General features: G+C 48.7%; 1 protein-coding gene across 1 annotated transcript in view; it reads right to left on the bottom strand.

Moving 5' to 3' along the window:
* LOC115189526 (regulator of G-protein signaling 7-like) overlaps positions 1–10,868 on the bottom strand; it is a 25,571-nt gene extending 14,703 nt beyond the window's left edge. The window contains exons 1-2 of the mRNA XM_029748142.1: positions 10,776–10,868; positions 3,544–3,594 (exon numbers count right to left, since the gene is read on the bottom strand). Of these exons, the coding sequence (XP_029604002.1) occupies positions 3,544–3,594; positions 10,776–10,851 (127 nt within the window). The 5' untranslated portion in view covers positions 10,852–10,868. The remainder of the gene's footprint in view (positions 1–3,543; positions 3,595–10,775) is intronic.
* Between the last annotated feature and the right edge of the window lie 4,790 nt (positions 10,869–15,658).

The following is a 15,658-nucleotide window of genomic DNA, read 5'->3' on the forward strand; positions in this document are numbered from 1 at the left end:
ATATTTGTGACCTGTTGCCACAAGAAAAGGGCACCCAGTGAAGAACAAACACCATCTCTCCACAGCAGAATGAGAGGGAGAGAGAGAGAATCTGCAGCCCATCTGTGTGTGTGTGTGCCATTATTTGTGAGAGCAGCCTTACGGTGACGTACCGGTCCAATGAATACCCGAAGGCAGACATCAAACACTTGACATTTAAAACCCTCAGCCTTTAAATCTTCCCAGGTGAGATCTGGGTTTTTTTCTTCTACGGTTTAATTGAAAGGCTTTTTTTTCCCCCCCTCTGCAGATGATCTTTAAATCACATTAAAACTAGACTTTGTGATTCAAGATTGTAATGATTCAACATCATACATGTTTGTCTGTTGGATAACATATGTTTTTCCCCTCCGAGCCGTGGAACAACTGAACCAAATGGTACTCTATTCCCTTTATAGTGCAAGATTTAAAAAAAAAATGTTTTGTACTTTTGCACCTTTTTCTCCCCAATTAGTAGTTAAAGTCTTGTCCCATAACTGCAATTCCCCTACGGACCCGGGGGAGATGAAGGTCGAGAGCCATGCGTCCTCCGAAAAAATGACCCTGCCAAGCCGCACTACTTCTCAATGTGCCGGAGGAAACACTGGACAACTGGCGACCGAAGTCAGCGTGCACGCGCCCGGCCCACCACAAGGAGTCGCTAGAGCGCGATGGGACAAGGACATCCCGGCCGGCCAAACCCTCCCCTAACCTGGGCCAATTGTGCGCCGCCTCATGAGTCTCCCGGTCACTGCCATCTGTGACACAGCCTGGGATCGAACCCGTATCTTTAGTGACGCCTCAAGCACTACGATGCAGTGCCTTAGACCGCTGCACCACTCAGGAGTCCCCTATAGTGCACTACTTTTGACCAGGGCCCATAGGGCTAGTGTACTATATAGGGAGTAGGGTGCCATTTGGGAAGCAACCTCTGGTTTTGAACATGTTCTCCAGTCTAAGCTGCTTCCTCTACTACCTCCTCATTGTCTTCAATGACACCTGGACCAAGGCTGTGTGATTCAACACCTGGATCAAGGCTGTATGATTCAACACCTGGGTCAAGGCTGTATGATTTGTCATCTGGATCTAGGCTGTATGATTCAACACCTGGGTCAAGGCTGTATGATTTGTCATCTGAATCAAGGCTGTATGATTTAACAGCTAGATCAAGGCCGTTTGATTCGACAAGGCTGTATGATTTTAGAGTTAGAGTTAGAGCTTTGGGCCGTTAACCGAAAGGTTGCTAGATTGAATCCCCGAGCTGACAAGGTAAAAATCTGTCATTCTGCCCCTGAACAAGGCAGTTAACCCACTGTTCCCCGGTAGGCCGTCATTGAAAATAAGAAGTTGTTGTTAACTGACGTGCCTCGTTAAATAAAAAAATATCATGATAAGCTGTAGACCACACTATCTACCTAGAGAGTTTTCATCTGTATTTTTCGTAGCTGTCTACATACCACCACAGACTGAGGCTGGCAATAAGACTGCACTGAATGAACTGTATTCCGCCATAAGCAAATGCTTATCCAGAGGCGACGCTCCTAGTGGTCGGGGACTTTAATGCAGGGAAACTTAAATAGTTACCAATTTGGTAAATTGTTTTTTATGTGCTCTAGGGCAATGGTGTCTAGATGGAATTTGTACTTGTGGTCCTGGCAACTGGACCTTTTTTGGAATGCCATTATTTTATTCTTACTGAGATTTACTGTCAGGGTCCAGGTCTGAGAGAATCTGTGCAGAAGATCTAGGTGCTGCTGTAGGCCCTCCTTGATTGGGGACAGAAGCACCAGATCATCAGCAAACAGTAGACATTTGACTTCGGATTCTAGTAGGGTGAGGCCGGGTGCTGCAGACTGTTGCTATATATGTTGAAGAGCGTGGGGCTTAAGCTGCATCCCTGTCTCACCCCACGGCCCTGTGGAAAGAAATGTGTGTGTTTTTAGCCAATTTTAACCGCACACTTGTTGTTTGTGTGCATGGATTTTATAATGTCATATGTTTTTACCCCCCAACACCACTTTCCATCAATTTGTATAGCAAACCCTGATGCCAAATTGAGTCGAAAGCTTTTTTGAAAATAAACAAAGCATGAGAAGACTTTGCCTTTGTTTTGGTTTGTTTGCTTGTCAATTAAGATGCGCAGGGTGAATACGTGGTCTGTTGTATGGCAAATTGGTAAAAAGCCAATTAACAATTTGATGCTGACCCTTCGTTAGAGTCCTAATTGTATTTTCATATGGTTTACTAGCATCATGATGCAGTTTACTCTGGCCTAGTGAAAGGAAAAAGAGGAGTACTACATCAGAAATGGGTGCCATTTTGCCCACACAGTGTTTTTTATCCTCCTGCAACACTTCAAAGCCATGCGTTCCCCTCCCTCCAGTGAGAAAGCTTTCCGAGCTGTCCTCCCCTCCCCCCTCTCTCCCTCCCAGTCTCTGCTCTAAAGCTCATCAAACGAAGGGTCATGGTTTGAGGGGGGTTCAGCCTCTACTCCGTCCACAGCTTGGAGCTGCTGTGTGCTGGGCTGATGGCTCAGGGCTGGGATGCTGGGATGCTGTGCTGGGCAGACCAGGTGCCATGGGAGTGTGGTGGGGCTCATCGCTCAGGGGCTCAGAGCTCAGCTGGAGAGGAGTCACTCAAGGAGAGCTAGGGGAGAGGGAGTTTAAGGAGAGGAGGATTGGATGAAAAGGGAGTTTGAGGGGAGGGGGATTAGAGGGAAGGGAGTTTGAGGGGAGGGAGATTCGAGGAAAGGGAGTTTGAGGGGAGGAGGATTGGAGGAAAGGGAGTTTGAGGAGAGGAGGATTAGAGGAAAGGGAGTTTGAAGGGAGGAGATTTAGAGGAACGTGAGTTTGAGGGGAGGAGGATTAGAGGAAAGGGAGTTTGAAGGGAGGGGGATTAGAGGAAAGGGAGCTTGAAGGGAGGAGGACTAGAGGAAAGGGATTTTGATCCACTACTATTGATACCACAGGTCAAGACTATTGATACAGGTCAAGACTATTGATACAACAAGTCAAGACTATTGATACAACAAGTCAAGACTATTGATACAACAAGTCAAGACTATTGATACAACAAGTCAAGACTATTGATACGAGTCAAGACTATTGATACCACAAGTCAAGAGCATTGATACCACAGGTCAGAACTATTGAGCTGATGGCACTGAAATCAAATCACATTGAATGTAAAAAAAATAAATCTGAAGCATTTCAGAGGAAACTAAATGATGTATTTCAGTGGCTGTTTGATCCTTCTGTATTTCTAGGAATTTAGAGTTTGAATCGTTAAGATCCTTCATTAGTACCGTGTGGCTCAGTTGGTAGAGCATGGTGTTTGCAACGCCAGGGTTGTGGGTTTGATTCCCACGGGGGACCAATACGGAGAAAGTAAAATGTAATTAGGAAAACCAAAACATCAGTTAATAAAAAAAGTGTTGAGTTGATGACATTTTCAACGATACATCAACAACGTCAACAACAAAAACAGACACATTTGAATGTAAATAACATCGTAAATAAATCTGACCTTGGTCCTCAATGTTTAGGTTTTTGATCATCCACTGCACAATGTCAGAACCTGCAAGACAAAACATACAACACTCAACATTCAACAAGACAAAACACACAACATTCAACATTCTGCTTTTGCTGGTATCAAAAACATGTGATCGCAAAAAAAACCTCTACATATTTCAATAACTTTACATAAATGTCTCTTCTCATGTACAGTATATTGTTACGTGCATATCAAAAGGAGAGGTGAGTCTGAAACATCACCACTGCTCTCCTTTCCTTACTGCAGCAAATCTCCTAGCAGTTCATATTCACCACTCCCCAATACAATCCATTTCTAAAGGACCACACAGGATAAAGGGAAAAGAGAGACTGGGAGTCAATCTGCAGAGACTACATTACAGAATAAATTAAAAAGAGAGATTAAGAGTCAATCTACAGAGACTACATTACAGAATAAATTAAAAAGAGAGACTGGGAGTCCATCTGCAGAGACTACATTACAGAATAAATTAAAAAGAGAGATTAAGAGTCAATCTACAGAGACTACATTACAGAATAAATTCAAAAGAGAGATTAAGAGTCAATCTACAGAGACAATCTACAAAACAAAACAGAGTCCATCTGCAGAGACTACATTAGAATGTAGATCAGAACACAGAACAAAGCCAACTGCTGGGTTTGGATAAACAAGTCAAGTGCCTGTATTTCCCTGAATGCCGTTAATCACGGTTAGCTAATCAAATAAAATCACATACAATCAGTGTAAATTCTATAGAGCATTTTTTTTACAACGTAATTTCACAGTGGAAAAAAAAGCAAGGCCTTGCCGAAATAGACTCTCTATGGACCCATATGATTCTAATGGACCTTCTATTCTAACAGACTCTCTATGGACCCATAAGATTCTAATAGACTCTCTATAGACCCATACAATTCTAATAGACCCTCTATTCCAAAAGACTCTCTATGGACCCATATGATTCTAACAGACTCTCTATGGACCCATACGATTCTAATAGACCCTCTATGGACCCATACGATTCTAATAGACCCTCTATGGACCCATATGATTCTAATAGACCCTCTATGGACCCATATGATTCTAATAGACTCTCTATGGAACCATATGATTCTAATAGACCTTCTATTCCAAAAGACTCTCTATAGACCCACATGATTCTAATAGACTCTCTATAGACCCATATGATTCTAATAGACTCTCTATGGACCCATACGATTCTAATAGGCCCTCTATGGACCCATACGATTCTAATAGACTCTCTATGGACCCATATGATTCTAATAGACTCTCTATGGACCCATATGATTCTAATAGACTCTCTATGGACCCATATGATTCTAATAGACCCTCTATGGACCCATACGATTCTAATAGGCCCTCTATGGACCCATACGATTATTTTTTTACCCTTTTGTCTCGCCAACTTCATGATATCCAATTGGTAGTTACAGTCTTGTCCCATCGACTGCAACTCCACTACGGCCTCGGGAGAGGTGAAGGTCGAGAGCCGTGCGTCCTCCGAAACACGACCCTGCCTAGCCGCGCCACTTCCTGAAACGCCGCTCGCTTAACCCAGAAGCAGAGGAAACACAGTGGAGCTGGAGACCGAAGTCAGCTTACAGGCCCCGGTCCACGACTAGAGTGCGATGGGGTCTCCCAGTCAAAGGTTTCCTGGTTACGGCCGGCTGTAAAAACACAGCCTGGGATCGAACCTGTGGCTGTAGTGACGCCTCAGACAGCTGCGTCACTCGGGAGGCCTGGACACATATGAATCTAATAGACTCTCTATGGACCCATATGATTCTAACAGACTCTCTATGGACCCATATGATTCTAATAGACTCTCTATAGACAGATATGATTGTAATAGACTCTCTATGGACCCATATGATTGTAATAGACTCTCTATAGACAGATATGATTGTAATAGACTCTCTACGGACCCATACGATTCTAATAGACCCAAATGATTTGAATATAAAAGGCTCCATTCAGCACCATGGACAGCACTACTAACAGCTCCTCCTATCAGAGTAAAGGATCCATTCATGGGGAGGGAATAGGGCTCTGGTCAACAGTAGTGTTCTATATAGGGAATAGGGCTCTGGTCAACAGTAGTGCTCTATATAGGGAATAGGGCTCTGGTCAACAGTAGTGTTCTATATAGGGAATAGGGCTCTGGTCAACAGTAGTGCTCTATATAGGGAATAGGGCTCTGGTCAACAGTAGTGTTCTATATAGGGAATAGGGCTCTGGTCAACAGTAGTGCTCTATATAGGGAATAGGGCTCTGGTCAACAGTAGTGTTCTATATAGGGAATAGGGCTCTGGTCAACAGTAGTGTTCTATATAGAGAATAGGGCTCTGGTCAACAGTAGTGTTCTATATAGGGAATAGGGCTCTGGTCAACAGTAGTGCTCTATATAGAGAATAGGGCTCTGGTCAACAGTAGTGTTCTAGATAGGGAATAGGGCTCTGGTCAACAGTAGTTGACCAGTCACATTAACCATCTCCAATCCAAAGTTAAATCTAGAATCGGCTTCCTATTTCTCAACAAAACATCCTTCACTCATGCTGCCAAACATACCCTCGTAAAACTGACTATCCTACCGATCCTTGACTTCAGCGATTTCATTTACAAAATAGTCTCCAACACTCTACTCTGCAAACTGGATGCAGTCTATCACAGTGCCATCTGTTTTGTCACCAAAGCCCCATATACTACAAACCACTGCGACCTGTATGCTCTCGTTGGATGGTCCTCGCTTCATATTCGTCGCCAAACCCACTGGCTACAGGTCATCTACAAGTCTCTGCTAGGTAAAGCCCCCCCTTATCTCAGCTCACTGGTCACCATAGCATCACCCACTCATAGCACGCGCTCCAGCAGGTATATCTCACTGGTCACCCCTAAAGCCAACTCCTCCTTCGGCCTCCTCTCCTTCCAGTTCTCTGCTGCCAATGACTGGAACGAACTGCAAAAATCTCTGAAGCTGGAGACTCATATCTCCCTCACTAGCTTTAAGCACCAGCTGTCAGAGCAGCTCACAGATCACTGCACCTGTTCATAGCCCATCTGTAAATAGCCCATCCAATTACCTCATCCCCATACTGTATTTATTTATTTATTTATTTTGCTCCTTTGCACCCCAGTATCTCTAATTGCACATTCATCTTCTGTACATCTACCATTCCAGTGTTTAATTTGCCATACTGTAATAATTTCGCCACGATGACTTATTTATTGACTCACCCCCCTTATCCTACCTCATTTGCACACACTATACTGTATATAGACTTTCTCTATTGTATTATTGACTGTATGTTTGTTTTACTCCATGTGTAACTCTGTGTTGTTGTATGTGTCACACTGATTTACTTCATCTTGGCCAGGTCACAGTTGAAAATGAGAACTTGTTCTCAACTAGCCCACCTGGTTAAATAAAGGTGAAATAAACAAATAAATACAAAATAAACAAATAAATATTCTACCCCTGGATGACTCAATAGGTAAGTAGATGTTGTCAATAATCTGTATGTATATTAGTATTCTACCTCTGGGGTAGAACACTAAAACACTACATAACAGATACTGAAGACCTACTGAGTCCTCCAGGGGTAGAACACTACATAACAGGTACTGAAGACCTACTGGGTCCTCCAGGGGTAGAACACTACATAACAGGTACTGAAGACCTACTGAGTCCTCCAGGGGTAGAACACTACATAACAGGTACTGAAGACCTACTGAGTCCTCCAGGGGTAGAACACTACATAACAGGTACTGAAGACCTACTGAGTCCTCCAGGGGTAAAACACTACATAACAGATACTGAAGACCTACTGAGTCCTCCAGGGGTAGAACACTACATAACAGGTACTGAAGACCTACTGAGTCCTCCAGGGGTAAAACACTACATAACAGGTACTGAAGACCTACTGAGTCCTCCGGGGTAAAACACTAAAACACTACATAACAGATACTGAAGACCTATTGAGTCCTCCAGGGGTAAAACACTACATAACAGATACTGAAGACCTACTGAGTCCTCCAGGGGTAGAACACTACATAACAGGTACTGAAGACCTACTGAGTCCTCCAGGGGTAGAACACTACATAACAGATACTGAAGACCTACTGAGTCCTCCAGGGGTAGAACACTACATAACAGATACTAAAGACCTACTGAGTCCTCCAGGGGTAGAACACTACATAACAGATACTGAAGACCTACTGAGTCCTCCAGGGGTAAATCACTACATAACAGATACTGAAGACCTACTGAGTCCTCCAGGGGTAGAACACTACATAACAGGTACTGAAGACCTACTGGGTCCTCCAGGAGTAGAACACTAAAACACTGCATAACAGGTACTGAAGACCTACTGGGTCCTCCAGGGGTAGAACACTACATAACAGATACTGAAGACCTACTGAGTCCTCCAGGGGTAGAACACTACATAACAGATACTGAAGACCTACTGAGTCCTCCAGGGGTAGAACACTACATAACAGATACTGAAGACCTAGTGAGTCCTCCAGGAGTAGAACACTACATAACAGATACTGAATGAGAAAGTTTCCCCCTCTAGAGATTTACAGCAGGGTGTGAAGGGTGACCATCCAGCAACTCCCCCTCTCTTCTCTGTGGGAGAGAGAGCGCCTGGTTACTGTCACCCCCTCTCTCCCTCCATCAGTCTGATCTTCCCATTCTGTCCAGACAGTCATGACACCTGTAGAAGTCGATCTCTCTCTTGCTGCCTCCATCTATCTTTCCTCTCTCTATATACAGTCGTGGCCAAAAGTTTTGAGAATGACACAAATTGTCACGCCCTGGCCATAGAGAGGGTTTTGGTTCTCTATTTTTGGTTAGGCCAGGGTGTGACTAGGGTGGGCGTTCTATGTTCCTTTTTCTATGTTGGTGTATTACTTTGTTTCGGCCGTGTATGGCTCTCAATCAGAAACAGCTGTAGATCGTCGTTGCTGATTGAGAGTCATACATAGGCAGCCTGTTTTTCCTTTGGGGTTTGTGGGTGAATATTTTTCCTGTTTAGTTTTGTTAAACCGGACAGAACTGTTGCTGGTCGTTTTTTGGTTAATTTTTGTATATTGTTCATATGTTCATTCGGTCCATTAAAATCATTCACAATGAACACATCCTCCGCTGCACCTTGGTCTCATTTTGACGACGGCCGTTACACAAATATACATTTTCACAAAGTCTGCTGCCTCAGTTTGCATGATGACAATTTGTATATACTCCAGAATGTTATGAAGAGTGATCAGATGAATTGCAAATAATTCCCTCTTTGCCATGCAAATGAACTGAATCCCCCAAAAAAACATTTCCACTGCATTTCAGCCCTGCAACGAAAAGGACCAGCTGACATCATGTCAGTGATTCTCTCGTTAACACAGGTGTGAGTGTTGACGAGGACAAGGCTGGAGATCACTCTGTCATGCTGATTGAGTTCAAATAACAGACTGGAAGCTTCAAAAGGAGGGTGGTGCTTGGAATCATTGTTCTTCCTCTGTCAACCATGGTTACCTGCAAAGAAACACGTGCCGTCATCATTGCTTTGCATAAAAAGGGCTTCACAGGCAAGGATATTGCTGCCAGTAAGATTGCACCTAAATCAACCATTTATCGGATCATCAAGAACTTCAAAGAGAGCGTCTCAATTGTTGTGAAGAAGGCTTCAGGTGCCCAAGAAAGTCCAGCAAGCGCAAGGACCATCTCCTAAAGTTGATTCAGCTGCGGGATCGGGGCACCACCAGTACAGAGCTTGCTCAGGAATGGCAGCAGGCAGGTGTGAGTGCATCTGCATGCACAGTGAGGCGAAGACTTTTTGAGGATGGCCTGGTGTCAAGAAGGGCAGCAAAGAAGCCACTTCTCTCCAGGAAAAACATCAGGGACAGACTGATATTCTGCAAAAGGTACAGGGATTGGACTGCTGAGGACTGGGGTAAAGTCATTTTCTCTGATGAATCCCCTTTCCGATTGTTTGGGGCATCCAGAAAAAAGCTTGTCCGGAGAAGACAAGGTGAGCGCTACCATCAGTCCTGTGTCATGCCAACAGTAAAGCATCCTGAGACCATTCATGTGTGGGGTTGCTTCTCAGCCAAGGGAGTGGGCTCACTCACAATTTTGCCTAAGAACCCAGCCATGAATAAAGAATGGTACCAACACATCCTCCGAGAGCAACTTCTCCCAACCATCAAGGAATAGTTTGGTGACGAACAATGCCTTTTCCAGCATGATGGAGCACCTTGCCATGAGGCAAATGTGACAAATAAGTGGCTCGGGGAACAAAACATCAATATTTTGGGTCCATGGCCAGGAAACTCCCCAGACCTTAATTTCATTGAGAACTTGTGGTCAATCCTCAAGAGGCGGGTGGACAAACAAAAACCCACAAATTCTGACAAACTCCAAGCATTGATTATGCAAGAATGGGCTGAATGGGCTGCCATCAGTCAGGATGTGGCCCAGAAGTTAATTGACAACATGCCAGGGCGGATTGTCGAGGTCTTGAAAAAGAATGGTCAACACTGCAAATATTGACTCTTTGCATCAACCTCATGTAATTGTCAATAAAAGCCTTTGACACTTATGAAATGCTTGTAATTATACTTCAGTATTCCATAGTAACATCTGACAAAAATATCTAAAGACACTGAAGCAGCAAACTTTGTGGGAATTAATATTTTTGTCATTCTCAAAACTTTTGGCCATTTCTTTTGATTTTCCCATGATGTCAAAGTAGGCCCTGAAATACATCCACAAGTACACCTCCAATTGACTCAAATGATGTCAATTAGCCTATCAGAGGCTTCTAAAGCCATGACATCATTTTCTGGAATTTTCCAGGCTGTTTAAAGTCACAGTCAACTTAGTGTATGTAAACTTCTGACCCACTAGAATTGTGATACAGTGAATTATAAGTGAAATAATCTGTCTGTAAACAATTGTTGGAAAAATGACTTGTGTCATGCACAAAGTAGATGTCCTAACCGACTTGCCAAAACTATAGTTTGTTAACAAGAAATTTGTGGAGTGGTTGAAAAACGAGTTTTAATGACTCCAACCTAAGTGTATGTATACTTCTGACTTCAACTGTGTGTGTATATATATACAGACATCTTTATTTCGCTCTCACTCTCTCTCTCTCAAACACACACACATCTTTTTACTGTAACTATAAAATGTTTTGTCTTACCTGAAAAAACACTTGGGATCTTAGATAAAAAACTCTTGACCGTGCGGACAGGAATTCCATTTTTCTCATCTTGCATATGAGCGATGACATCTTCCATCTGGCAAAGAAAGGAGAGAATATGGTTGGATGAACATCAGCAGCATCAATACTCAGGGGAGAGAATATGGTTGGATGAACATCAGCAGCATCAATACTCAGGGGAGAGAATATGGTTGGATGAACATCAGCAGCATCAATACTCAGGGGAGAGAATATGGTTGAATGGACATCAGCAGCATCAATACTCAGGGGAGAGAATATGGTTGAATGAAACATCAGCAGCATCAATACTCAGGGGAGAGAATATGGTTGAATGAACATCAGCAGCATCAATACTCAGGGGAGAGAATATGGTTGAATGAACATCAGCAGCATCAATACTCAGGGGAGAGAATATGGTTGAATGGACATCAGCAGCATCAATACTCAGGGGAGAGAATATGGTTGGATGAACATCAGCAGCATCAATACTCAGGGGAGAGAATATGGTTGGATGAACATCAGCAGCATCAATACTCAGGGGAGAGAATATGGTTGAATGAACATCAGCAGCATCAATACTCAGGGGAGAGAATATGGTTGAATGAACATCAGCAGCATCAATACTCAGGGGAGAGAATATGGTTGAATGGAACATCAGCAGCATCAATACTCAGGGGAGAGAATATGGTTGAATGGACATCAGCAGCATCAATACTCAGGGGAGAGAATATGGTTGAATGGACATCAGCAGCATCAATACTCAGGGGAGAGAATATGGTTGAATGAACATCAGCAGCATCAATACTCAGGGGAGAGAATATGGTTGAATGGAACATCAGCAGCATCAATACTCAGGGGAGAGAATATGGTTGAATGAAACATCAGCAGCATCAATACTCAGGGGAGAGAATATGGTTGAATGGAACATCAGCAGCATCAATACTCAGGGGAGAGAATATGGTTGAATGGAACATCAGCAGCATCAATACTCAGGGGAGAGAATATGGTTGAATGAACATCAGCAGCATCAATACTCAGGGGAGAGAATATGGTTGAATGAACATCAGCAGCATCAATACTCAGGAGAGAGAATATGGTTGAATGGACATCAGCAGCATCAATACTCAGGAGAGAGAATATGGTTGAATGGACATCAGCAGCATCAATACTCAGGGGAGAGAATATGGTTGAATGAACATCAGCAGCATCAATACTCAGGGGAGAGAATATGGTTGAATGAACATCAGCAGCATCAATACTCAGGGGAGAGAATATGGTTGAATGAACATCAGCAGCATCAATACTCAGGGGAGAGAATATGGTTGAATGAACATCAGCAGCATCAATACTCAGGGGAGAGAATATGGTTGAATGGACATCAGCAGCATCAATACTCAGGGGAGAGTGGGGGAAAGTTATAAACATCATGTCTCTATTAGCTTCAATATGAGGTCCTGAATCTAGTATTAAAGTGTAGTATTAAAGTGTAGTAGTAAAGTGTAGTATTAAAGTGTAGTATTAAAGTGTAGTATTAAAGTGTAGTATTAAAGTGTAGTATTAATGTGTAGTAGTAAAGTGTAGTATTAACGTGTATCCTTGTAGCTGTGTAGGCTAATATAGTTAAAATGTTTGCCTTGGGGTAAGTTGAGCCAATGTCAAGTTGAGTAAATTTTATGTTTCCTTCCCCATACCCAGGGACCACCCCCTACCCAGGGACCACCCCCTACCCAGGGACCACCCCATACCCAGGGACCACCCCATACGCAGGGACCACCCCCTACCCAGGGACCACCCCCTACCCGGGGACCACCCCCTACCCGGGGACCACCCCCTACCCGGGGACCACCCCGTACCCGGGGACCACCCCCTACCCGGGGACCACCCCCTACCCGGGGACCACCCCCTACCCAGGGACCACCCCGTACCCACGGACCACCCCGTACCCAGGGACCACCCCCTACCCAGGGACCACCCCCTACCCAGGGACCACCCCACACCCGGAGACCACCCCACACCCAGGGACCACCCCACACCCGGAGACCACCCCAAACCCAGGGACCACCCCCTACCCAGGGACCACCCTGTACCCACGGACCACCCCGTACCCAGGGACCACCCCATACCCAGGGACCACCCCCTACCCAGGGACCACCCCGTACCCAGGAACCACCCCGTACCCAGGGACCACCCCCTACCCAGGGACCACCCCCTACCCAGGGACCACCCCCTACCCAGGGACCACCCCACACCCGGAGACCACCCCACACCCAGGGACCACCCCACACCCGGAGACCACCCCAAACCCAGGGACCACCCCCTACCCAGGGACCACCCTGTACCCACGGACCACCCCGTACCCAGGGACCACCCCATACCCAGGGACCACCCCATACCCAGGGACCACCCCCTACCCAGGGACCACCCTGTACCCAGGGACCACCCCGTACCCAGGGACCACCCCCTACCCAGGGACCACCCTGTACCCACGGACCACCCCGTACCCAGGGACCACCCCATACCCAGGGACCACCCCATACCCAGGGACCACCCCCTACCCAGGGACCACCCCCTACCCAGGGACCACCCTGTACCCACGGACCACCCCGTACCCAGGGACCACCCCGTACCCGGGAACCACCCCGTACCCAGGGACCACCCCCTACCCAGGGACCACCCCCTACCCAGGGACCACCCCCTACCCAGGGACCACCCCACACCCGGAGACCACCCCACACCCAGGGACCACCCCACACCCGGAGACCACCCCACACCCAGGGACCACCCAGTACCCAGGGACCACCCAGTACCCGGGGACCACCCAGTACCCGGGGACCACCCCGTACCCGGGGACCACCCCCTACCCAGGGACCACCCCGTACCCAGGGACCACCCCATACCCAGGGACCACCCCATACCCAGGGACCACCCCATACCCAGGGACCACCCAGTACCCGGGGACCACCCAGGGACCACCCAGTACACGGGGACCACCCCGTACCCGGGGACCACCCCATACCCGGGGACCACCCCGTACCCAGGGACCACCCCCTACCCACGGACCACCCCATACCCAGGGACCACCCCCTACCCAGGGACCACCCCGTACCCAGGGACCACCCCGTACCCAGGGACCACCCCGTACCCAGGGACCACCCCATACCCAGGGACCACCCCCTAACCAGGGACCACCCCCTACACGGGGACCACCCCGTACCCAGGGACCACCCCCTACCCAGGGACCACCCCGTACCCAGGGACCACCCCGTACCCAGGGACCACCCCATACCCAGGGACCACCCCCTAACCAGGGACCACCCCCTACACGGGGACCACCCCGTACCCAGGGACCACCCTGTACCCAGGGACCACCCCCTACCCAGGGACCACCCTGTACCCAGGGACCACCCTGTACAAAGGGACCACCCCGTACCCAGGGACCACCCCCTACCCAGGGACCACCCCCTACCCAGGGACCACCCCCTACCCAGGGACCACCCCATACCCAGGGACCACCCCATACCCGGGGACCACCCCCTACCTGGGGACCACCCCATACCCGGGGACCACCCCCTACCCGGGGACCACCCCCTACCCAGGAACCACCCCGTACCCAGGGACCACCCCCTACCCAGGGACCACCCCCTACCCAGGAACCACCCCATACTCAGGAACCACCCCATACCCAGGGACCACCCCCTACCCGGGGACCACCCCCTACCCGGGGACCACCCCCTACCCAGGGACCACCCTGTACCCCGAGACCACCCCCTACCCAGGGACCACCCCCTACCCGGAGACCACCCCCTACCCGGGACCACCCCCTACCCGGAGACCACCCCCTACCCAGGGACCACCCCATCCCCAGGGACCACCCCCTACCCAGGGACCACCCCGTACCCAGGGACCACCCCGTACCCGGAGACCACCCCATACCCAGGGACCACCCCCTACCCGGGGACCACCCCTACCCGGGGACCACCCCCTACCCAGGGACCACCCCCTACCCAGGGACCACCCTGTACCCACGGACCACCCCGTACCCAGGAACCACCCCATACCCAGGGACCAACCCCTACCCAGGGACCACCCCATACCCAGGGACCACCCCATACCCAGGGACCACCCCACACCCGGAGACCACCCACACCCAGGGACCACCCCACACCCGGAGACCACCCCACACCCAGGGACCACCCCCTACCCAGGGACCACCCCGTACCCTGGGACCACCCCGTACCCTGGGACCACCCCATACCCACGGACCACCCCATACCCAGGGACCACCCCTTACCCAGGGACCACCCTGTACCCACAGACCACCCCGTACCCAGGGACCACCCCATACCCAGGGACCACCCCCTACCCAGGGACCACCCCGTACCCACAGACCACCCCGTACCCAGGGACCACCCCATACCCAGGGACCACCCCGTACCCAGGGACCACCCCGTACCCAGGGACCACCCCATACCCAGGGACCACCCCATACCCAGGGACCACCCCACACCCGGAGACCACCCCACACCCAGGGACCACCCCACACCCGGAGACCACCCCACACCCAGGGACCACCCCCTACCCAGGGACCACCCCGTACCCTGGGACCACCCCGTACCCACAGACCACCCCATACCCACGGACCACCCCATACCCAGGGACCACCCCTTACCCAGGGACCACCCTGTACCCACAGACCACCCCGTACCCAGGGACCACCCCATACCCAGGGACCACCCCCTACCCAGGGACCCACCCTGTACCCACAGACCACCCCGTACCCAGGGAACCACCCCATACCCAGGGACCACCCCGTACCCAGGGACCACCCCATACCCAGGGACCACCCCTACCCAGGGACCACC

This window comes from Salmo trutta, unplaced genomic scaffold, assembly GCF_901001165.1.
Source record: "Salmo trutta unplaced genomic scaffold, fSalTru1.1, whole genome shotgun sequence".
In the NCBI taxonomy this organism is placed as follows: domain Eukaryota; kingdom Metazoa; phylum Chordata; class Actinopteri; order Salmoniformes; family Salmonidae; genus Salmo; species Salmo trutta.